Source organism: Chrysoperla carnea, chromosome 3 (genome assembly GCF_905475395.1).
Source record: "Chrysoperla carnea chromosome 3, inChrCarn1.1, whole genome shotgun sequence".
Classification (NCBI taxonomy): Eukaryota; Metazoa; Arthropoda; class Insecta; order Neuroptera; family Chrysopidae; genus Chrysoperla; species Chrysoperla carnea.
The window spans coordinates 18,235,789-18,261,079 of record NC_058339.1 but is presented as its reverse complement, the minus strand read 5'-3'; the positions used below and the strand labels follow the sequence as shown (position 1 = coordinate 18,261,079).

At 28.3% G+C, this 25,291-nt stretch overlaps 2 protein-coding genes across 2 annotated transcripts in view; both read left to right on the top strand.

Moving 5' to 3' along the window:
* LOC123296948 overlaps positions 1 to 3,720 on the top strand; it is a 34,011-nt gene extending 30,291 nt beyond the window's left edge. Inside the window, exon 4 of the mRNA XM_044878681.1 lies at positions 2,919 to 3,720. Within this exon, the coding sequence (XP_044734616.1) occupies positions 2,919 to 3,008 (90 nt within the window). The 3' untranslated portion in view covers positions 3,009 to 3,720. The remainder of the gene's footprint in view (positions 1 to 2,918) is intronic.
* A 5,990-nt stretch (positions 3,721 to 9,710) lies between these two features.
* LOC123296949 lies at positions 9,711 to 23,382 on the top strand. Its single transcript, XM_044878683.1, has 5 exons — positions 9,711 to 9,851; positions 14,738 to 14,882; positions 21,171 to 21,353; positions 21,846 to 21,965; positions 22,759 to 23,382. Exons 2-5 carry the CDS (start codon positions 14,769 to 14,771, stop codon positions 22,831 to 22,833), a joined length of 492 nt encoding a protein of 163 aa, XP_044734618.1. The 5' UTR covers positions 9,711 to 9,851; positions 14,738 to 14,768; the 3' UTR covers positions 22,834 to 23,382.
* The last annotated feature ends 1,909 nt before the right edge of the window (positions 23,383 to 25,291 follow it).

Sequence of the window (25,291 nt, the reverse complement as noted above, 5' to 3'; positions counted from 1 at the left end):
TTGACACATGCCCAATTTGGTTAATGGCAAGTCTATAATAGAAATACACCTTTGTAGTAAAATTCAAAGGCGTTTGAAGCACGATAGCAGGTGGGAGCATATTGCGGCTTATTTGTGAACTTTGAACAAATTGTGAAAAACAAGATTTAATTACTGTTTAAAAATTATGGTTTAACTTTTAGTTTTATAGGTCTTTTTCAGTTTATCTCTTGAATATTTGTATTACAGCGATTCCCCACCAAAAATCTATTCTCTTGGCGCCTTTGTTGAAGTGAAGACATTTAACAGAAAGTAATTATATAAAAATTTGGGTAGGGTCGTGAATCGTGATTTAACAGGTATTGAAATAAATATTTTTGGTTATCTCTCAACTATTATTACAATATTTGTTCCTATATATTATTTATCTACCTATATGCGATCATGTAATTAAATTTCTTCTTGAAATAGATACGGCATGGTAGTCCTGGTCCCATTGATTGTCAGTCAATTTCCAACTCTCTTGCTCAATTTGGGGAGATTTTACTGAAGATCAAAGTAATACAAATGTCCAATAAAGCAGTTTTTACGTAACCGAATTTCAGCTCATTTGAACTAAAGGGTACAATGTGTTCAAGGAGTCATGTAACGGATTTATAACACCCCCTTTCCCTGCTCCCCTTTGATAATATGCATAAGTCTATCTTTTTGGGGAAAATTTGACTAAAAAATGTCTTCTAAATTATATTTTCTTTTTGTTTTGATACGAATAGTGAATAGAAAACTTTCACATTAATTACAACTTGTTGATAATAAGATATCTAGGTTAAAATTATGCAAACTTACTGTTGGTATGTTGTGTGTATGTCTGTATGTATGTAAAGTGAAAAGGTATACATAAATATTGGATGGCTTATTTATAGATACAAAACGAAAATCCTGTTGAAAAATAAACCATAATCAATTTGTATGTTTCAAACTTTGTACTTACACATATGTCGTGGACACAAATTTGATCTGCATATAGTCTACAGTAAAGAGGGAGGTATGATTTCGTGACGAACACTCTTACGAAACTTTGAAACATTTTCATTCTTTAAAATTTTGGAAATTGAAGCGTTTCCAATGTGGAAAACAGAAAACACGTCAAGAAAACGGCCTATTGAAAAAATATGAACAACCATTTGCTATTTTCTTGAATGCAAGATAATTGAATAGCATAAAACAGAATAATAGTGGCCTTATTAGTAATATATATGTCATGAAATAAAAATTAATGTTATATATTTGGCCCAATTATTTTATTGCATTCGACGTTTCATTTGAAGTCCAAAAAATTAAAAAAAAAAAAGTGTTCATAATAAATCATATAGTCGTTAAATTGATATGTTTATGGCATAGGACTGAGAAAACGAATCATAAAATATGTAGGCCAGTATGCGCATTTAATTTTAACAATATTTATTTAACAATTGTGTAAAAATTAGCCGGCTGTTGAAAAATTTTCAAACCTACGTTTTTCCGGTATTATGGGAATGAAAAAACTGCTCAGAAGGAAATTTTGTAAAAGAGATATTAGAGGCTAACAGCCAGAGGACGATACTTAGAGAAAATTTTAGACATTTATCTCTATCAACCTGCATAAAATATGTATTTGAATTAATCGTGTATACGAATGACCTTCATTAAATTATATACTAAACAGTATTTTCCTCTCTATTTGAAAGTTCAATAACTTAATTTCGCTTAATTTTTCTACCAAATAATGGTACAGTGTATGATGGTAACAGAATAAGATGCATTTCCAGACAGGAAAATTGACAGTTAGTAAAAAAAACTGTAATTTTTCTGAAAAACCATGAGACTAGACACAAGACTGTCTCTAACAGGTTGATTTAACTTTCTATCACGTATATAGTACAGCTCAAAATAAGCCAATTTTATTAAACTTACCTATGTAAGTAAAGTAGCTCAGTAGCCTACCTAAGTAGTTAAGCTAAGCGATCGTCCTAAAGTTGAAGTTTTGAAATTTATTTTTTTAAATATTTGAAAACGGAATATGCGATGTAGCTAAAATTTGAAGACACTGCTTTACCAGACACAAAAAACCCCCATTAACCATATAAAATCCCAAATATGTAATTAAAAAATATCCAAATAGCAGTCTTTAAGACCATCAGTTCGTAATAGTTATCCATGTGTTTTTTTCAATACCTTTCGATAATCAAAGTATGAAAGAAATCGTTTCTACGAGAAAAGCTTAAAGTTTCTCTCCTTTAATTGCATAGAAAATTCTCATAACTTTTGGCGCCCCAATTATTATGCTTCTTATTTCAAATAATTAAAAAAATCCTCAAAGTCGAGACTTTTCATGACGTTTCGGAGATTTAGGACAGTTTTAGTGTTTATTGACTGGGCTAGAATTTAAAAAAATTACATATTTATTTTACAAACAATGAAAAATTGAGTTTGATAAGAAAGAGTTATTAACTTTCATGCAAGCATTGTAAATAAATGATATAAATAAAGCACGCTATACCTATATTGTTTATTCAAAAATTGTTGCTTATAACGAAAGGAAAATTATAAACTTTTTTCTAACATGCCAGACACAACAAATGCAAGTAAAATTAAACATTCGACTATCAAGTGAAAACAAATGGGTAATAATCCAATTAATCTACGGAGACCCAATGTTAAATTTGATTTGACAAATTTTTTATTTATTTAACGAAAACAAGGAATTTTTGACAAGATAAATCCATTCTTTATTTCTTTATGTTTACGGAAGTGTACGGAATTATGCAAGTGCTTGGATATGGACCTAAACTAAGCATTTAATCAAAATATAATTCTTATAAATATAATCCTAGAAATATTATTTACAAATTCTCAATTTCAAAAAATGAATTAAATGTTATTTATTCTTTTTTTTACAGATTTTTGGTTTATTCAACACATTAGCATATGCACTTGGCGCTTATTTATTATATATCGAGTGGAAAAACAACAATCGCGTTGGTCAATAAACATCATACAGAAATTATTTTGTACAATATATCGAAAATAAATAGAATTCTAATAAATTACTTAGAATTTAAGTTATTTACTTTGTACTGATTATATTAGAAAAAAAATTTTTATGAACAAAGAAACTATACTTCAAATCATTTTTAGTTTTTATTTGTCTAGTCAAATTCGGAAAAAGATAATAAACACAAGTGGAAAAAAGAAGTTTAACGAAAATTTGGAATTAAAATAGTTTAATGGTTAATTTTCTGATATAATTATTGCAATGATATAAATACCTGAAGTAAAACTATCCAAGAATACACATTGCCTAAGAATATGCATTAATGTATGGACATTTAGGCTCTCCGGCAGACACCACGCAATATTTTTTTAAATCTAGGCTTTCCTTGAAAAACTATTAATACTTTTGCAAACAAAGTCAATTGAGAAAACTCTGGTTTGACTATCTGTAAAGTACTAATTTCTCTGGTTTGAATATTGGAAAGCTTTTGTTGAACGACACTTTATTTTTTTCTCTTGTAATATTAGACTCTTTTAGTGCGTATTTTTAGAAGGTCTGTAGCCTAAGATTAAAGCATTGATTTTGTTATACACGGTGTTCTGTTATTGATAGCAGAAAAGTATACCAGTAAATTAAGCTTATCAAGACAAATGGAAAAGCTATTTACCAAATTTCGATCTGAAGCCTGATTCGGGAGATTCTAGATCAAAAAAATTTGGTAAAGAGCTTTTCCTTTTTTTATTTGTCTTGATAAGCTTAATTTACTGGTATACTTTTCTGCTATCAATAACACCCTGTATAAGTCAGTACAATATCATCACCAAAAACAATAAAACCGGTCAAGACTGAGTCTAAATTCAGGCTCGCGTATACCTAAATTTAAAAAATAATTTTGTATAGTGGCCATTTTGGAATTTTTTATATTGGTTTTCATTATTGTGTTGTTATAACGGCTTATAAGTATTACCCTGCAGGAGATACTGCCTGCTGACAGACAGACGGACAGCGGAATCTTAGTAATAGTGTTCCGTTGGTTACCCTGCGGGTACGGAACCCTAAAAATGTTTTTGGAGTTTATACTATAGAATATTATACATAGAGAACGCCATGGTCCATAACTTGCGATATGATGAATGAGAGACAAGACTGCCACTTAGTACCTTATGTGTCTTTGTCTAATCTATATGTCATTGGCTAGATATTGCATCATATGATTATGACATATGACTATAACAATGATACATAGGTACTAACTGGCAGTCTTCTCTCTCATTCATCATATCGCATCCAAAAAAATTTTTGAAATATGATAATAATAATAAAAAATGCGTATTTTTGGACAGATTTACCCTATATGAAATGTTAAATAATTCATGTGAGTCACTCGCAATTTGTTCCGTCCACGGAATTGAAAAAATAAGTAATTTAATACGTATTTAAGAATACAATAAATGTAAATGTAAATATACAAAACAAAAAAAAAGAAAACATATATAATGTCACTTATAAATGCACTTAATTAAGTTCAAATTAATAATAATAATATATTTTTTTAATTCTTAAATTAATTGCTAGCTTTAAAATTAATTATTGTGTTTTTTTCTATTAAAAAAAAATTCATTCACGGTGTTTTCTTTTTTAAATTTTACAAACAAAAAATAATATATTTATATACTTTTGTAATTTTTTTACGAATTCTGAACTATAAAAATATGAACCTTTGTAGTAAAATACTTATCGAAATAGATCATCATTAATTAAAACGTCAAGCGTAAATGTTGTTTTTGTTTTTCTAATCAAGTTTTACTGAAGTGAAAGCTTTACATGTGAAATTAACTATAGTTAGATTACCTACATAGTTTTGTAAAATTGTAATTTTGTATGATTTGTTTTATGTTTTTTTTAGCTGGATTTAGACTGGAAAAATTAGTTACGTCGTAGATAGGTTTAGTCATGATAATTTAAATATGGCGCCAATCTTATAAAAAAAAAATCACAGTATTGGAAAAATCATCAATTAGTAGGCTTAAAGCAGTTATAAGCAGTCGTAAACCTTTTAAATAGAACAGTACCTAGTCTGTGGTATATTAATTTTAGTCCCAAGTTTGTAACGCTTAGAAATATTGATGATACGAACAAAATTTTGGTATAGGTGTTCATAAATAGACTAATTACTCCATTTACGATTGTCCATCCATCTGTCCGTCCGTCTGTTAGCACCATGACTGAAAAACAATGAAATATATCAAGTTGAAATTTGGATAGAGTGTTCAGAACGTAAAAAATTAGTTTGAGTTCGTAAATTCGCAACACGAAAGATCAATTGGGTCTTGCAAATCATTAGACATAGAACATTTTTTCGTTAATATGATTGGTTTTTCGTGAAGGCGCAAATAAAGACAAAACTTTAGTATCCAATGATATAGGTATCAACCATTAACTCAGATTCCAACCATTTTCACTTGTTGATTAGACTGTTCATTCATACTAGTGAATAACAGTTGATTGATGACAGTTTATTCGGGCATATTTGCTTGTTTTGCGTAGAGAATTTCATATTTAAATTACTATGGCGGTATCTGTTTTTGAGGGAAAAATCAATCATAAAAACTTTTAATTTTATAGATAGTTGTTTTGTTTTCCAAAACTATTGTATTTGTGATATTTTATCATTTATTTTCCTTATGGCCGCTCAGGGGTGGATCTTCTTAAGGGATTTTCAGGCTGCAGTCCAGGGCCCCGTGGATATAAATGGTACAAGTCTCCAGAAAAATGTTAAGATTTTGCTTTATAATTTATATATCACAACTATACTAACCTGTCAATTTATTTTGCAATAATAACGTATACAGTTGCTCTTTGTACACATTCATGGAAACCTATCAGAACTACGTTAATTTTGATCACAAATTTAGTAGGATTACATACTTGGTTTATCAAAATTAGGATGTGATAGAGCAAAATTAAATTTTTTTGATTCTGATGACGTCATAAAGTTAAATAATTCGATTTTTTGATAACACAGGTAAATTTGATCCGATCTTATTGGAATTTTTTTTGTAAGCCACTAATTTTGGGTCATTTTTTTAGCTGTGATGTCAATTTTTCGCTATCACTTATGTGCTTAATTCTGGAACCAGGATGCACATTCTGGAAATCTTTTACAGCAAGGTAAATTTTGATCACAAATTTGAAAAGTATGACTCAAATTAAGTAGGATTACATTCTTGGTTTATCAAAATTGCCAATATGGTACTTTTTGATACCACTTATTGAACAGCGAACCCTCGTTATGGTCTGGTATTAGCCCTAAGCCCCACAAATTCATGACCCGCCTCTGTGGCTGCTAAAACTTTATTATAATGTCTATCAGACTCTTATGTCGATGGTATTTATAGAACTAAATTCCTTTTAGATCTTGAATAACCCATTCTGGCCATCAAAGAAAATATTTGATGAAATATTCATAGACAAAGTACTCTATTTATAGTCTAACTCCTTTGTCAATACTTCTGTGTAAATAAAAATTAAAGAGTTTTATGTTTAGGGTTATTAAATAGTGTGATTTACTTTTTTCAAAATAACAGATAATACGATCATTTTGTGGGGAAATTAAAGTTTATGATATGGCGAAGGTCTTTTGGATTGTGATGGAAAGATAACTTTTGAAACAGTAAAAAATTGTCAGTGAAAAATTATTTGAAAACGGAAACTGTCAGCGCGACACTGTTGATAGATTCAGAAGTAGAATAAAGTTGTTTTTTTTAAATGATATATCTAATTTACAGTTTCAAGACTTCTTGCCTCTTTTGCCCATCCAGAATCCAAAGTCCTTCATCATACATTCAAGTAGAGCTTTTATTAGTAGCTGTAGACGAAAATTACTCATCAACGAACATAGGCAAGTATCAAGTTGGGCATACATCGCTGTATATACAAATAACACTGCAAAATGAAAGGATTATTTTATTTTGGAATGTTGCATACTGCTTAGTATTTGCCTATTTCGTTGTTGAGCGATGTTCGCCTTCTTGTCTGTCCGCGTGACCTAACTATAACATAAAAAACACAAGAGATAATTTAAACTCGTTTTCTATAAAAGATTTTACTGAATTAAGGTAGTACCAGCATGAAATCACTTTTCGACAGATTTGGCCGAATTTTGTTTCTCGGGTTTATAATAGCTTTATTTATGAATTCCTAAAATTTCATAATTTTTGACCGTTTAGATCGCGAGATATTTAAAGACAAAGTTCGCGATTTTGAGGGTCATGTCCCATTTAAAGCATGTAAAATGTCCGGTCTCTCCAACTATTTTTTATGATATTATTATATATTGAAGAAAAAGTAGAAAAAAATGTTTATACAATACAATTCTAAAAAAAAAAATTAGAAATTAATTTTCACTTTCGAGATATTAATTTTGACGTAAATTGATCGAAATTGGGACGTTGGCATAATTATTTCCCATTTTAAACGGTCAAAATTTCTGAAACTTTGGGAAATAATAGTAAGCATTATTAAATTCTTAAATTTAATTTTTCGTTAAATTCTGTCGAAAAAAAAATTGTACCATTGCTTTAACATAGAAACTGCAAATACCATGCTGGAACATCCTTAAATTTTCATGATGCTTTTTAAGAATTAACACTATATCGTAAAACTCCTTAATTTCTTACAAATGATTTCTTTGTTAATTTATGAAAACGAAATAATAATATTTAAAAAAATACTTATTTTATGTTTTAATTGAATATTAATTATATTGTATTGTTTTTTTTAATCAAATGTACATGTTTTTTCAATGTAAAACATTTTGTTTGCGATAAAATTCGTAAAACGGAAGCGACTTTTTTTATTTTATAGATATTTTTTGTTGGCAAAATAATTAAGTTTATTAATTTTTTAATAAAGGATATAATATATAAATTAATCCGTATGGAAAACGAATTTTATTCATTTTAAATTTTTAATAGCCCGGCTTTATCAAGTAATTAAGAGCGTTGTTCTTAATTACTTGATGGATCCCAACACTGTATGGTATATGTTTGGTACTAGGATGTCCCGCTTATTGAAACTTCTCTGAGGGCCTAGTAACTAACACGTTCAGTTGGTATTTTCATTTATCCGGAATGACTGGTGGTAAATAAAATTTAATATAATTGTAAAAGAGAATATAATTGTAAAATTAAGTGCGTAACAATTATCCGAGGATACATATACAACACGTTGCTTGATCCGAGGATACATATATATCACGTCTCGTTTTTCATACTTTACCTACCCAACATTTAACGCTATGTTTAAAACTTAAAAATGGCATCATATTTTTTACCCACCACTAAGTAGTGATTTTTGTGACTGCAGACTTTGATATCTTGAATGGAAACCCGACAGGTAAATGAATTTGTCATAGTTAGGCGAAACAATTATCGTGATTAGAGCATTATCGAACACGAATGGAAAGAATAAACTATTTTGATTTTGTCGTGGTTCCCATAGTGAAGTGATAACAACGTCACTATCAATATGTTACATTTCAAAACGATGAGGTAAGTTGAAAAATGATGTTTTTTATACTCGAAACTTCAACACTTTGTATATAAGTAAAGCGAATTGCCTACCGAGTTTCCACATTGATAAAATAAATGTATCAGTCGAATTAAAAAAAAAAAAAAAGCCTTTAATTTGGAATTTTTACAAAATTATCACTGTTTATCACAGTGATATTTATGAGCTACGATGTTTGATACCTGTCTAGACAAGGAAATGATCAGTAGTGGATTAAGTCAACACATGTAACAATTTCTAACAACGAGATTGTGAGTGTGTGTTTTCTTTTACTCTACCTGAAGTTTTCTGGGGTGCCCTTTGGCCTAAACCATGCATGGGTAAGCGTGGCTTGGAGAAACCACTCAGACTTCCGTAACTAACATACGAGTAAGACAGTGATACCCTAACCAGTGTCAACCAATAGTACGAGTAAGACAGAGAGACAACATTTTTTTCTACCTATCTCATTACCATTGAGAAACTGAAATAGGTTGAAGAGTCGTATTCTCGTCTCGCTTCCTTCTCTAGGAGCAATGCGGACTTGAATAAAGAGACACACAATAAACTTTATAGTACGCAATAAACTTATAACAATGGTGACTTTGGCTTAAAATAACTCGCCCATGCCTGGCCTAAACTCACTGCTTTCCCTTTTTTTAGTCTTCGTTAATTTATCTGGGGCCTCCTGATATGCCCTTTGGCCAAAAATTTGTCTACTTTATTACATTTTTTTCTATTTCTTCACTTTCCTTTTTTTGTCTTCGTAAATTTACCTGTACAGCTCACCAAAACTCGCGGGACCTTCTAAACTGACTGAATTGATTTTTCTCTCGACTTTTTAACGAGCTTTTTGTCTTATTTTGTAATGAATATATTAAAATAATACAACAATACACAAATAAAATATGTGAACATAAAACACCCACTACTGTTGAAATAAAAACCATTGCAAAGATCACGTACACTAAGCACGATTAAAAAATTACGTTATATTAATTTTATCATGGGATATAAATAAATATATTTAAAACGATTGTACAAACAATTTAATAACATTTAAGTAAAACAAAAATATTTTATATAGCTGAGAAGGTGCAGCTAGCAGTAGCGCGCGTCATTTAATATTTTATCGGCGCGGCGCCGAATATTACTTTTCAAAATCTTTTTTTTTTAAAGTGTCAGTACATTATTGTTTCTCACCGTGTGAACATTAAATGAAAAGTTTTATTCCCATTTTAATTTTTTTTAAGTGATTTTTTTTCCATAATTTTGGATTATTTTATTGGTATGTATGTAATAAACATGTATTTTATATTTTCGTATTATTGTTGTCTGAATGAATTATGGCGGGAACTTTAATAAATTTTGGAAAACATTACATACAGCTTTGATTATTAGGTCATTTATATATAGATTATTAATTGTTTATATACATGTTTTTCATGAATAAATTTTCATATGTTTGACATAAATTCTGAAAATAATGTTTTTAAAAAAATTTACATTTTAAATCATACTTTAAAAATAGAAATTGGGTGATTTCAACACTTTTAAATTTAATTTATAAGTTTTGCTAAAATATTAAAAAATTATTTTATCGATTTATAAATTATATTTTCGGAATTTAAAAAAAAAAAATTTTAATATAATTTTAGGATAACAAATGGTATAATGAAAATTTGTACTTCCATAAATTTATATTTGGGTAATTATAAGGCTGTAGGTTTTAATTTCAGCTCTTACAAATTACTTTTTTCCATGGCTGAATTTTTCTCCTAAGTGATTTCATTTACGCCAAACCCTTTTGTAGACGCTGCTCCTAATCAACAACATGATCAGATTTTCCATCCAACAAAGGAGAAAAATCATGTAGGGAATTCTTTGAGCTTAAGTGGGACTTCCCTTAGTAGTGTGTAGGCAAATGACTTGGATCGATAACGTTTAACTACTTGCCTAGCTGATTCATTTGAATGTAGTTTCACTTTCTGCCACCTAGCGCTGGAGCCCACACAATATCAATATGGGGCCGGCAATCAATGTTTCTATTTCTCCTAAATTGTTTGCGTTGACGCAAAAAAAGGACAATGGAGGAATGCAGTGACAAAAACTTGGAACTAAGTATGATACTATTTAAAATTGATTTTCGCAGCAGTACTCAGATACAAACTAGAGCGATAAAAATTCAGAGAGTTCCATTTCTTTATTTCTCCCACGCTATTTGATCCCATGATTAAATAAATGATAATATTATATGAATGGCCTAAGGATCAGCCAGTCAGTTCATTAAATGTTTTATTAAAGCTACGGCTGCATATCATTAAGGGCGTTACTTGAACGGCGCCGTTTAGTAAAAAGGCTAGACCGTTAACTGAACGGTTAATTAAGATAATTGACTGCGACAGATATAATATATAACATTGGGCATTATTTTAAACGCGGTACAAAATTAATCAGAAATATTTACCAAATTTTATTCCATTTGAAAATTGCAATATATCTCTAAAAACACTTTTTCGTATACTTCGATGAATATCCTAGAAGCCCTATATAATTGATTCCACCAGTTTACCTTATAGGCTAGTATATAAATTCATATCAATTTTTTCAATAGAGATATCAGCAACAAATAAAATACACTCATTAAATTAACGTAAATTTGAACACTTGCAACAGGAAACAAATATCAACAAATAGTTATGGTGATAAATAGGTCACTTTTAATACTTTGTGGTAATGTTCAACAGTTATCAGCAGGAATATGTGTTCATAGCCTATAATAAAATTTAGTTGGGGAATATCAATTTTTTTTCTAAATTAGAGATAAATATTTGAAGTAAATTATGTATTTTTATTGATTATTATATAGAAAACATATAACCACACCCTTTTGGATAGTACACATATGGTACATAGTAAAACTAAAATATGATCAAATGATAAAATGCAATTAAAAATTTTTGGTGGCCTATTCACAACTCAGCAAATATTACTATAAAAAAATTTTGAGACTTCGAATCGAAACCCATTTTCACTCAGCTAGAAGTTTACAAAAGTTTCAAGTGGCTCAGTAAACAAAATCGCCTGTTGGCGAATCGGTAACGAGGGGTGAACATGAAACTCAAAAATGTTGAAATTTTGGGGTCAGAAGTAGAAGATTTACAATTAAAGATATCTAATTTGAAGAAAAAAAAACTACAAATTATCAAATTAAAAATTTTTAAATCAATCCGCTTCTTAAGCTTTTTTATTGAATGAAATTATCTAAAAATAATATTTCTTTACATTTTGGTTAAAAATAAACACTTTTAAGAATAATTTCCTTATAAAAATTCATTTATCAGTTATTTAAAAAACGTTTAAATGAAAAAAATCACTTTTGACCTATTATCTTATCATGTCATGTACAAAATCATAATCAGTTATCCTTTTAAAAAAAATATTTCAGATAAGTGCGCTTCTATACCAATATGACGCTAAACTTGTAAACTATTGACTAGCCTCAATTCAGTGTTTTCTTAACATACTTTTTTATTAGGTACTTCCATATACAGATCTTGGAACAGTTTTATTACTTCAATCGCAGTGATCTACGAATCTGTGGCAAAGCCTTAAGTTTGGCATATTTCTAACTTCAGTGACTTTTCTTTCTTCTTTAAACTGATGTACGGCAATTATAAGACAATAAAGGCGAAAATGGGATGTTAGAACTTCGTTAATTTGTCGTTTACTGTCTTTTAAATCTAAAATCAAGTTTTGGAAGTATATGTGTGGATATATAAACACATGGGTCTGTTGCCAGTCGTAAAAATAATAAATAATAGTTTCAAAACTAGAAAAGATGCTTTTGTAACTAGCTGAACTAAAAGGTGGAAAATAATTTTTTTAAATTCAAAAAATTATTTTATTGTAAAAAAGCGTGGGGTGCTAAATTTCAATTATTGTAAATATTTTATAAACAGATATTGATAAAAGTAAAGTCATATTAAAATATCTTAAAAAGCACCCCACGCTTTTTAACGATAAAATGATCTTTTAGTTCAGTTAGTTACAAAAGCGATTTTTTTATTTACTATTATTTATTTTGCTTTTTTTAGTTTTTTAGATTATGATTTATTTATAAAAAATTAACTATAAAAAAAATATGGTGGGAGCGCAAATAAATGTATCTATTTTCAAATATGAAAATAGCTAATCCTGCAAAATCCTGATCTGGATAATCAAATAAACTTATTAAATTAATGTATTGTCATCGGTCCTTGATAAGTATGACAAATTTCGAGTAAATTCGACGTTTTGAAGGGGATCAAAGTTTCATTATACATTATACAGAAATAAGTTTTTAATGAAAGAGTTTTAAATTATAGAAAATGTTACTATCTTCGAAAATGATATATTTGTCGTACAATGCACGACAGTTCACCATCTATTTGATAAAACGTGTTTTCCATGAGGCAGCTGAATCTTGCGCTCCCCGCTCTGCTAAATTGCGGGTGTATTTGAGGCATTCCCTTGAATATATTCCAACAAAAAAATCCCATCTGTAGAAAATTGCTTTATAAACCTACTTGTTTTGTTCCGGCTATTGGAGTAACTAATGAAAATTTGGTTAGAAAAATTACCAAGATCTATTTTTAAAAGCCTTAACACTCACAATTAAAAAGTTATAGTTAGTTAAGTAAGAGTAATAAGATTATGGTTTTGAATATGGTCGTGTAGAAGCTCCTCACATTTTACAAATTCAAAAAGGATATTATGAACATAATTTATATCTATTTAAAAATACTTTATCATCAATAACAATAAACAGAATTTGTTTATATGAGATATTTTGAAAATGTTATCTAACTTGAAAATAATAGGGAATCAAAAGTCAAAAAACGTATACATAAGGTTACTGTACTTTGATATTTTTACTATACATATAAGTTATAATTCGATAATATGTTATATAGAATGATTCCTACTCAATGGAATTAAATACAGGATGATACGTCGTCTCCGGGTAGTAGCAAGACTTCATCAAATGTTAGATGACGAACATTAAAATAATGACAATACTCTTATAGCTTGGAAAACGTCCTTTTTCTAGACACAGTAGAAACTTTGAAATACAAGTGAAAACAAACAATTGACTGAGTTAATTATTGAAATACCATGTATAGACAATGTACGTTATGTAAGTAAAGGAACACAGTCACTCTTACATACGTGTCACACACACATAACTGATATTCCCTTATAATACATACCTAATTTGCGCCCTCACGGGTAAACAGTGATGTTTATAAAAAAATGTTTCAAGCAAAAGTTGTTTTTATTTGGTTGCTTTTACAAAGAACATTTTTTTACATTTAAACTTTTGTTCTATCTCTAACGATTTACAAAATGAGTTAAAGTTTACGTTTTGAACATATAAGTAAATCCTATATTGAAGCGTTTTTAAAGGTATACTTTATTATATAAGAATGCTAATTTTCTTTAAGATTAATTGGAAAAACCAATATTCATTAGTTAAAAGCATGACAAATATTTTCCTATAAAGAAAATTGTAACAAGTGACACTCGTTTTCCCATCAAATACATTAAAAGTGATGAAATGATTGGCATTTGTGTGTTATTTATTCTGTAAGTGATTTTCTCTAAATCATTCTCATCTCTCTCACCTGACATCAAAATTTCAAAAACTTTGGTATATATCGAAAAATTTTACTCATAATTTTCGTCTAATTTTTCCAAGATCAAACAAAATCTACCAAGACTCAGATATTTCACTCAATTTTTTGGTAACGTCTTTAAAAGAGTATAAGCATTCGTGACATAATTTTAGATTCCAAAATCAGAATATCAAGGTAAAAAATAATAATAAACTATCATTGCTTCAAGTATTCAAATTAAATTGTATTCAATGAAATTGTTGACTCTCAGTGCTATGGTCAGTGACTCATACCTAGCTAGACTATATATGATGTGAGATTATTGTAGACACATTAGCATTTAATTATATTACTAAAAGCTGTAATTTATAAATGACTTAATCAAAAAAGGTACCGTGTTAATTTGAAAATTGTTTTTCATTTTACGGTAACATTTTTGATTCAAAAACGATTTTTATGGGAATATAATTAATCCTTAATTTTCATTGATTCCTAATATAAGTTATTTATTTTACAGTTGTGGAGACCATTAAACAACAATCACCAAAATGTCTCATTCGATCACAGTTACAAGGACCACAACAACAACGACGACCTCAGCGCTCTTATTAAACACAGGATATATGAAAACAACACCTGGAATTTTAAAATTTATTCAATTGGTAAATATTATACTATACCTAAGAAAATATAAAAGTAACATAGAAATATTAATAGAAAAAAGAAAATTAATCTTTACCTTTTAAGGTTCACTGAATGCAAAAATACCATCTTTATCCATTGGGTGTAGATGCCAATAAACTACTCCCTTGGTTTTTTGTTTTTTATATTTCATTGTATGCCATCTCTTAGTAAAAAAAAGTCAAAACATGGCTACAGTAAAAGTAAGCTCGAAAGTGTCTCGATTAGGAGAAAAGAGTCTCGAGACGCCAAAATTGAAAATCTACCCAAAAAAGGAATAAACGTCATTGGTTTTTCTGGGCCAAATATAACTGGCTTACGGATCTTATAGACAGGCGGCCAAAATGGGGATATAGCTTAAGAAGGTCGAAAATTCGGCCGAAGGCCAAACAATTTGTGATCTAAGCTCCAAATAACATAAAAATCAATAGTATCCTCGAGCCCATCGCTTACTGATCAAGCTACTATATCGATAGCTACGATATTTACGCTCCATAATTTATTCCGTATATTTTCTTATTTTCTCCGTAACTTCTCGAATATCGACTGACTATAAACTAATCTTTTCGTGGACATATTTTTTAATTGACTATTTTTAATGCATTATTATGAAATTTATTATTCATGTAAAATAATTGAGCTGCTGATTGATAGAATCGGAGAACATTTAAATACACAAATAATCATTTATTTAAAGAACATGTTAAATTAAAAATATACTTCATTTGTTTAAGTAATTGCAAAACTTATTTATCATTTCATATATAAATTAAAATATTTAAATTACCGTTTTTCATTAAATACCCGATTAATATTATTTGGGCTGGATGATAGGCGTAAAATATTTTAAACGTAGTGGCTAATATTAACTGGGATCAGGGCTGGATTAATACATAGGCACGACTGGGCACAAGTCCAGAGCCACCGATAGTCTGGGGACCCCAACAATTAAATGGAAAAAAATGGGAAAAAATGAAGCAGCAAATGGCTGATGGAATAAGCGAGCATGCGATTTTCATTCGTAGATCTCCAAAACTCAATAACTCAGAGTGCTTATAATAATTACAAAGTAAAATTTACTGTAAAAATCAGATAGTCAAAATAATTAAAGAAATTTTAACATACAATGAAACTGACGTTTAAATTATTTCAATACTATTTAAATAATATTTCATATTACACGTGATGGTTATATTTTTGTCTTTAAAATAAGAAGGGGTCCCCTATTTTTCGGCACAGGGGGCCTCAAATGTTAAATCCAGCCCTGCCTGAGGTGCCTACCAGTTTTTGAGACTGAAAAATGGTTTGCAATTTATTAATATCAACGATTATTCTAATATCGAGACAATTACATTGGGGGCCATTTATTAATTACGTAAAGGGTCCCGAGGGGAGGAGGGTTTAAAACTCTATACACCCATAGGGGAAGGGTAATGAACATCTGATCAGTAACAAAACGACGACCTGATCACTGTGCTGTATTTTTTTATGGATTCCAAGCATCTAATTCGCTTTGCCACTATGTATCGCAATCTCTAGCTGTAAAAAATTTTGTAGTCTCAGTCTTTTGTATGAAGTCTTGGCAAAGAATTTTAAAATAGACTATGACTTAAAATCTTTAACTATAAAATCATTTTTTTAAATATTATTTTTGTGTTTATAGTTTAATTTTATTTGTTTGCTAAAAATAAATTTTTATTTTATAATATTCTTTACAAAATTTCATAAAGTATTACAGTATTTACATCACCAGAAAATTAATTCAAATGATTCATTCAATAAACTTATTAGCATTTTCATGTAAATTGCGTAAAATGCTATTGGCGGTATGGATTAATATGCATTTTTAATAGTGATAAAGTCATCGCATTACAATAATATCCACTTATAGATATAATATTTATTTATAGACTTAATAGACCGTAAGCCAATATAAACCAAAACAAAAATTTTTTGGCGTTTTTCTCGATTTTTTCAAAAAGGTACGTACCCCTTAAAAAAAATTGCAAAAAATCGAGAAACTTTTTTATCTAAAATTTCAATAAAACTAAGTATATAAGGTAAATTTGACCCAAAAAAGTTGACTGGTCGAATAGTTTTTGAGATACGAACTAAAACCAACCAAAAAAGTACAAAAATCGGGTACATTTGACGGCTGGTCGGATAGTTTTTTAGCTTCTATAAAAATTTCAGCTTGATTTTTTTTTTTTGAGCAATCGTGTTGACAGACAGACGAACAGACTGACAGACAACCGAAAATGGACTAATTAGGTGATTTTATGAACACCTATACCAAAATTTTGTTCGCAGCTTCAATATTTTTAAACGTTACAAACTTGGGACTAACTTTAGTATACCTTGCATATTACATATATACATGGTATAACAATTGTATAAAATTCAAATAAACAATCTGTGTTTCAAAAATTTTGATTTAATTTGTTAATTTTTTTAAATATTTGTATATTAATACAAGGTAAAATACAAAATAGTTATGAATTAATGTTATTTGTTTAGTCATTAATGATATTAATAATACCTATCTAAATAATATTTACAAAGATTGGTAGATAGAAAAAATTCGAAATAAAGGTGTGTGAATTTATTTAATAATAATATGTATAAACCATCGCTTTACGTAATTTTTCATTAATTCAATTAGACTGCTAATTTCTATAATTATTTTAGAGCAGTTTATTTTGTATAAATATAATTCTTTAGACTAAACTTTACATCAACATTTTATGTTCATTACATCACACTTTAATTAACAGTTTTATGGGATTTGAAAAATTAATGCTGATGTCATAAACTTGGTCATTCTTCAAATAACTATTAAAAAATGATTTAAGCTATTCGCCTTTTTTAATTTTTTGAGTGTTTTAATTTTAAGTGGAAATTGTCAAGTTCTATTTTCAATTGAAATAAAAGTCGTTATTTAAAATAAATCAAAATGCTTGTTCAGGATATTCAGAATTAAAGATTTCCATATCTAAAAATATATACATTTATTTGCGCTCCCACCATATTTTTACTGAATTTTTCATAAATAATAGTCTAAAAAACTAAAAACACAAAATAAACAAGTGAAAACAAACAATTGACTGAGTTAATTGTTGAAATATCATATATAGTCAGTGTTGATGCTATCACATTACACATATATACATGTCACACATACATAACTGCTATATATTTCCATATAATATACAATACAATACAATTTGTGCATAATTTACAACCTCACGGGTAAACAGTGATGTTTACAAAAAAATGTTTGGAACAAAAGTTGTTTATATTTTTATAAGAAACATTTTTTATATTTAAACTTTTGTTCTATCTCAAACGGTTTACAAGATGGGTCCAACGGACGCAAGACCCAATTAAACTATGTTGCTCATTTACGAACTTGACCTCTTTTTACGTCCTTAGTACGCTGTAAAAATTGCAGCTTGATATCTGTTTTCGTTTTTGAGTTATCGTGTTGACAGGCGGACGGACGGACGGACAACCGAAAATGGACTAATTAGATGATTTTATGAACACCTTTTCGTTGCGTGCGTAGTCCTGGTAGGCACAATAAAATCGATGCCAGCGTTTCCAGTGAAAAATTTTGGCGTTAAAGGGGGCTGTTATTACTAATTTGCAGTTCTTTACATGTTAATGTTATAGAAATGTCAAATTAAAATTATTGTAAAACACGAATTAATTAAACTTAATGCATTAAAAATTGTGAAAATAAGAAATCAAATTGCACAAATATTATTTTTCAAATGTAAATTATCATAATTATTTATTTAAATTTGTGAGACAATAATAATAAATTTTCAATGTAAGTCTTAAATGCAATTCATTCAATTATATATGCATCCATACAATTCTATAATTAAAGTAGTGTATCGTTACCATGGAAACGAAACTCACGCACGGAGCGAATACCAAAATTGTGTTGGTAGCATCAATATTTTTAAGCGTTACAAACTTGAGGTACTAAACTTAGTAGATATACCTTGGTATATTTCATATACATGGTATAAAAATTATTTAGAGTTTGCAAAAGTATGATTTACATGATATTATAATAATTTGTATTTGTGATTTCCCGCACCAACACTAAAAACAAATGATTTCCCTATAATTTAAAATTTAGGAGTTTCTTGTAGCTAACTATACTAAAATGCTAAATGTCCTTTTAAATTAAACCTGAACTTTTCAGTTACACCATTACTTTTAATATTTATGGAGTCTTCATGAACTCAAACAAGAAAACATATAAAATAATTTATCAATAATCAAATATAAAATCATTTAAATATTATGTTTTTAGGTTAATAACAAACATTTTTCTTATTTTTCCATAAATAATTTTCAAATGATATCATTTGACCTCCTGCAAATACTATAACTTATAACTATACTGGCTTAACCGACCAAAACAAATTCTTTTTGCTTATTTTAAAAATGAATTTATAAATTTTTTAACAAAACAAAAATTTATTAATCTGAAGATTATCCTGTCCATCTGATCGGCTTATTCATCTCCATATGTTATTGATAAACATTACCTTGGACGTATTTTGTGGCAAAAAAAAGATGCAATCAAGTCTGAACAAAAATAATAATTACAAAATATGCACGTCTCTGTTTAATGAATTGTTTTTTAAAACAATTCGTCTTACATTTTTTTTATTTTTAAATCCATATGTAACAATTTCATGGGCGTTGACGTCATCTTTGAAGTTAGCATTGTATAATATAAAAAAAGACATTATAAACAGTGAGTGACCTACATTCCGTTTTCCAATACTAAAGATTTCAGATTATTTTTTCTTTATTTTTAATATAAATTTTTTTCATCATATATCATTCTTCTAATTTATATTCGAGGAATTTTAGGGGACATGGTGTGTATGATGAGACCAATTTTATTTATTAGGTGTTTAGTAATATAGTTAAACTATTTTACATATGATGAGTCATTTGTTTGTATTTATAAATATTTTATTAGCAAATTATTCTTATTACATTGTATTGAAAATAATTTTTATTTTTTTGAAAAATATTAAAATTATTGTTAAACAAATGAAAATGAACAATTGGCCGAGTTAATTGTTGAAATACCATGTATAGACAGTGTTGATTACCCTGTCACATTACACATACATACATTTCACACATATATAACTGATATCCCTATATATAATACATACTATATATAATTTGCGCCCTCAAACAAACAAAAACAAAAAGTTTCAAACAAAAGTTGTTTATTGTTGCATATTTACGAACTCGACCATACTATTTTCGTCCTAAGCACGCTATAAAAATTTCAACTTGATATCTCTTTTCATTTTTGAGTTATCGTGTACGACGGACAACCGGAAATGGAATAATTTGAACATCTTTACCAAAATTTTGTTCGTATCATCAATATTTTAAGCGTTACAAACTTGGGACAAAACTTAGTATATACCTTGATATATACTACATATATACATGGTATAATAATTCTTTAATTAAAATATTATTAAGGCCACTAATCATGTTTAGATAAGAAGTAAAATGTTTTGATTCATTTTCAGAAACATCTCAAAAAATAAAATACAATTAATCTTATAATTAGAAAATTAAAGAAGTTATATTATATTTTTCTTAAGTGGATCATTATATGAAGCATCTAATGGAACGGCTTTTTATTAGAAATGTTCTTTTTACCTCGAAAGAAGAAGGTTTACCTTGCCCTTCACCTGAACTTAAAAGGCAAACAATTTGAAAATTTGCATAATTTCAAAGATTATATTTTGTGGTTTATTCTCGATAGATATGAGATATTTTTTCGAAAAATAGAGACGATTCTAGCCTCTTGAAACAAATTTAGTCTACTTTAAAATCATCTTGAAAAGGTACTATCAAAAATTAGCCTCTTAGTGTTATAATTGCCATAATTTGCAAAAAAATTCCGAAATTTTCATGACTTTTTTCGATTTTCGGCAAAGTTCGGCGCTCGAGATCACAAACTTGGATTATTCATTCGACGAACATTATAAACTAGTCTACTAAAAATCAAAACTACCGGATTTGATGCAAAGTCCCTCGTGCTTTCAGCCTATAAGGTTGTCGGATTCATATTTGATAGTAAAATAAACGATACAAACTTTAAATCGACCTCTAAATGGAAAACCCTGTATTGATATTTAATTGAAAATATTCAATAATTTCTTTTTTATTAAATTAATTACTTATATTAATAAATATGTTTTATTTTACAGGTATTGGGGATTGTAACAACAGCCATTGTTGCACATTATATAACAACATATAACTTACATGCATTAAAATCAGAATTATTTCATTTGTTAATGACAACAACATTTATGATTGGAACATTTTGTTTATTGCTGTCATGTTTGATATCAATTGCAACTGGGTCAATTATATCAAAAACTATTTATGTAAGTATTAGTGGTACGATACATATTTACATAGATTTTCATTCCTTTTCGGTAAAATTGAATTTTATAATCTGTAATAATAAAAAAAGAATCGATATTTGTGTTGATAAGCGCCAAACTCGAGAACGGCCCGACCGACAGGACTTGGTCGAGCCTTTTTTTACGACCGAAATTGAAAAAGGCCTGCTTATTTAGTATTTTCATGTAAAAAAAATATGCGCTGAATAAGATGGTGACATTAAAATTTGTAAACCCTGGGCTTCATTGATAAAAATTGTCTTTCTAAATTATATTTAGTTGCGGACAAAATCTGAAAAATCATAATAAAAGAAGAACCATTGTTTGTATAAGATTGTTTTACACAACAGTGATGTAATCTATTTGTGAATTAAATTTCGTCGTTTCTTAGAAATTTAATTCATAATAGATCGCCTGTTATTTTTCAAGAAGAGATAGGATAAGAATATTAAAAATTTTTTCAAATTTTTGCAGGAAGTGGTATACCATGCTGTAGGATTTATTTGTTTATTAGTTGCTGGAATTATCTTAATGGTTAATGTAAATAACAGAAGTTCGAATTCTTATTACTACAAGCCATATTTAAGTGCTGCTGTAAGTATCAACCCAATCAATGAATTATAACAAAAAGCCATATTGTGTAAATGTCAAAATATCACATACATGTTTTGATGAAGGATTAACGATTACTATATCTAAAAATATACACATTTACTTGCGCTCCCACCATAATTATACTGAATTTTTGATAAGTAAATAATCGTCTTAAAAACTAAAAAACACAAAAGTAAAGTCATTATAAAATATCTTAGAAAGCATCCTACGCTTTTTTACGATAATAAAGCATTCTATAGGTGAAAGAATTTTTAAAATCGGTTAAATAGTGAACTTAAAAAAGATGTTTTCACTTTTTACTGTATTTTTACTTTTGGTGCAGAGCCCTAATTTTTTGAAAATAAAATACAGCCCATGTTACTTGCTGATAATGTACCATTCTATATGTGAAGAAATTTTTAAAATCGGTTAAGTAGTGAACTCAAAAATGAAGATTTGCATATATTTTCATACAAAATTTCGAAAAATCCTTTCTTATGTGACACCTACAGCATAAAATCAATATCTTCTCGAAATTTGAAACTTCTCTCATTAGCGATTTTGGCTGGGTGTCGATATATCAGTCTCGACATTGCCTACCAGATAATCCCCCCTTTGGAATGTTTCTGGTTTTAAATAGTATAAAAAAGAATCATTTTGAAAAAAAAATCATCAAAATCAGAAGAATCAAATTTAATATTTTTTACGATTTTTTCTCAAACTTTGAAACTTGTGTGCGTGTTTAATAGAATAACATATTCCTTGACATTAATTTAAATTTTATTATTTTCAGATATTATCATTGATCAACTCGTTATTATACTTATTCAGCACAATATTAGCAACAAAAACATATCGAGGAATATAAATTAATAAATTATTTTTAAATATTACTCTGTTATATTGTAAAGAAATATATCGATGTATGTAATTTATTAGAATATTAAGCTTTAATGTGTAAAAAAAACAAATTCATTTACAGTGGGATCTAGATAATTGGGTATCTGTTATAAATCGGTGCAAATGGTGTTTAGTTCTCGAATTAGTGAGGTCGTCCGATTATAGAGTGCTGTTAATCTCTTGCAGTTGGGCAAAAGTTGTGAGACAAGATAAACTTATGCCAAATGAATCATGAAAAGTTTGAAACAAGCCACAAACTTTGTATAAAATTACACACCATTCACTATGCCCGATTATAAGAGATATTAAATTTAGCGAAAGCTCAATTACCGCGACTCCACAGTATAATGCAAGTGTGTTTCAAAATGTGCCTAAACTCTTTGATTTATAAGAACAGAACAAAAATGTAAAAATGATATTTATGTGTTTGTTTTTGTATAATTTATAAGAAAACTATCAACATCAACGAACTTCAACCTTTAATGAAAATGCAAAAATTAAAATATTTATTTTTAATATATCTTCATATTATTTAAATGACGGGTGGGTGGACACAATTTTATATATTTGAGAGAATAAATGTAGCGAAAGGAAATACCTAACAGGTAGAAAATTGCAATTTACTTAATGTATCATTTAGCTTTACATTTCGCATAAAAATCAAATTAAATAATAGATAGCAACTAAAGAAAATAGCTAAACTATTTCCTTTTTTTCAAATAAATCCAAACGAAAAAAAATCCTAGCGAAACCGGTAGTGAAAGAAAATTGGTAATTAAAAATAATTTAACGTTGATTTTTTTTGTTCCTACTCATACGTCCCATTATTGTTTTACTTTTGACCCAGGAGTTATACTAAATTTTTTAAGAGAATGGTATGAAGTTATATTGTTATTTTATTTACAGTTGTCTCTGTGAAATTTCTACATAACTATTTATTATTTCTGCAATTATGCAAATTAATCAAATTAATAATATAGGTATGGCAGATAAGATTCCACATTTTATGTAAACAAAAATGAGGAGTCTTATCACTATACTGAGTAATCATAAAACGAGGTATAATAAAGGCTCAAAGCTTTCAACACAAATTTCTATTTCATGGATTTGCAGTTACAAAATTGGAAGGTATCTATTTATGAAACCTCCAAGATATGGGGTCTAAGCACAACGAAACAGATAATATTTTCCAACACACTATTTTCTTCATAGAGACAACTGAGGTTTAAGTTTATCTTACAATAAATTTTATTTTAATTATTTATAAGAAATAAGAATAATTTTATAAATATTATTAACTTATATACAAATTTTTGAAAAAAATACTTTTGTATTATTTTACTAATAAAAATATGTGTTCATATTATAATAAAGCAAGTGTTTAGTTTTATTTTAACTAGTCGTTACCTGTCCGCTTCGCTAGGAAATGTTAACTTTAAAAATAAATACCCTCAAATATAAATATAAAATATCCTTCACCTTCAATCTTGAACTAGCTTATCCCTTCCTAAACACTATGTCTTATTTCAATTCTTTGAACGACAATTCCATAACAAAAATGGTTGTTACACAGAATATTTTCTTCGTAAATTTCGTAGATATCAGTTGCGCCATATAGCATACTATAAACCGTCTTGCAGCTCTATTTAAATAATCTGGCATAGAAAAGTCTATTTGGGACATGTCTTTTTCATTATTATACTCGAATTTCTCGAATTTTTCCTTAAAAGATTTAAAAAAACAAATATATGATCAATTTTAACAACCTTCATGTATATTATTTCCGCATAGTATACAGAATATCCCACTTAATTTAAGACTAAGCTGTAATTCTTTTTTTTTTTTACATAAAAAAGGTTTTTAAACAAAATTATTATAGAAGTTGTATTAGAAGCTAAAAAAAATTATTATAAGAGCTGGCACTACGTGGGCGTGGTTGAGATTTTCGAGATCTTTCAGAAGTGAACCTTTACTCATAAGAGAGGAGATATTCTTAACAAAATTTCAAGTTAAAAAGGACACACTGTATTTACTGTAATTACATTTTAATTTATTGAAGACCTAAAGATTCACTATTAAATTTAATTTTTCCTCTAGTTGGAAAATATATTTAGTGACGAAAGCGAAACCTACGCGAAACCTTATTTTCTATTATTTAAATAATATTTTTCATCTAAAAAAAATAACTATTTAAGAAATCTAAAATACTTCGACGTAAATTCCGGAATAAATCAGTCTTGTAGGTCCCAAAAGTGTAAAATGCCACAAAATTTATTCAAAAGGAGAAAATCTATAAATGGACTTATTTTTTTGTCTTCGTTAACTAATTTGGTGCCCTCCTTGAGGCATCCTTCCATAAAATTTTCTCTTTTTCCCTTTTTTAGTCTTCGTCAACGCACTTGGTGCTCCCTTATCATGCCTCTTTA

Bases quoted from the DNA above. Each gene is read 5' to 3' on its own strand.
- LOC123296949 (XM_044878683.1), top strand. From the start codon at position 14,769: ATGTCTCATTCGATCACAGTTACAAGGACCACAACAACAACGACGACC. The intron at 14,883-21,170 runs GTAAATATTATA...TTTATTTTACAG, and splicing joins TTTTAAAATTTATTCAATTG to GTATTGGGGATTGTAACAAC. The intron at 21,354-21,845 runs GTAAGTATTAGT...AAATTTTTGCAG, and splicing joins TTATATCAAAAACTATTTAT to GAAGTGGTATACCATGCTGT.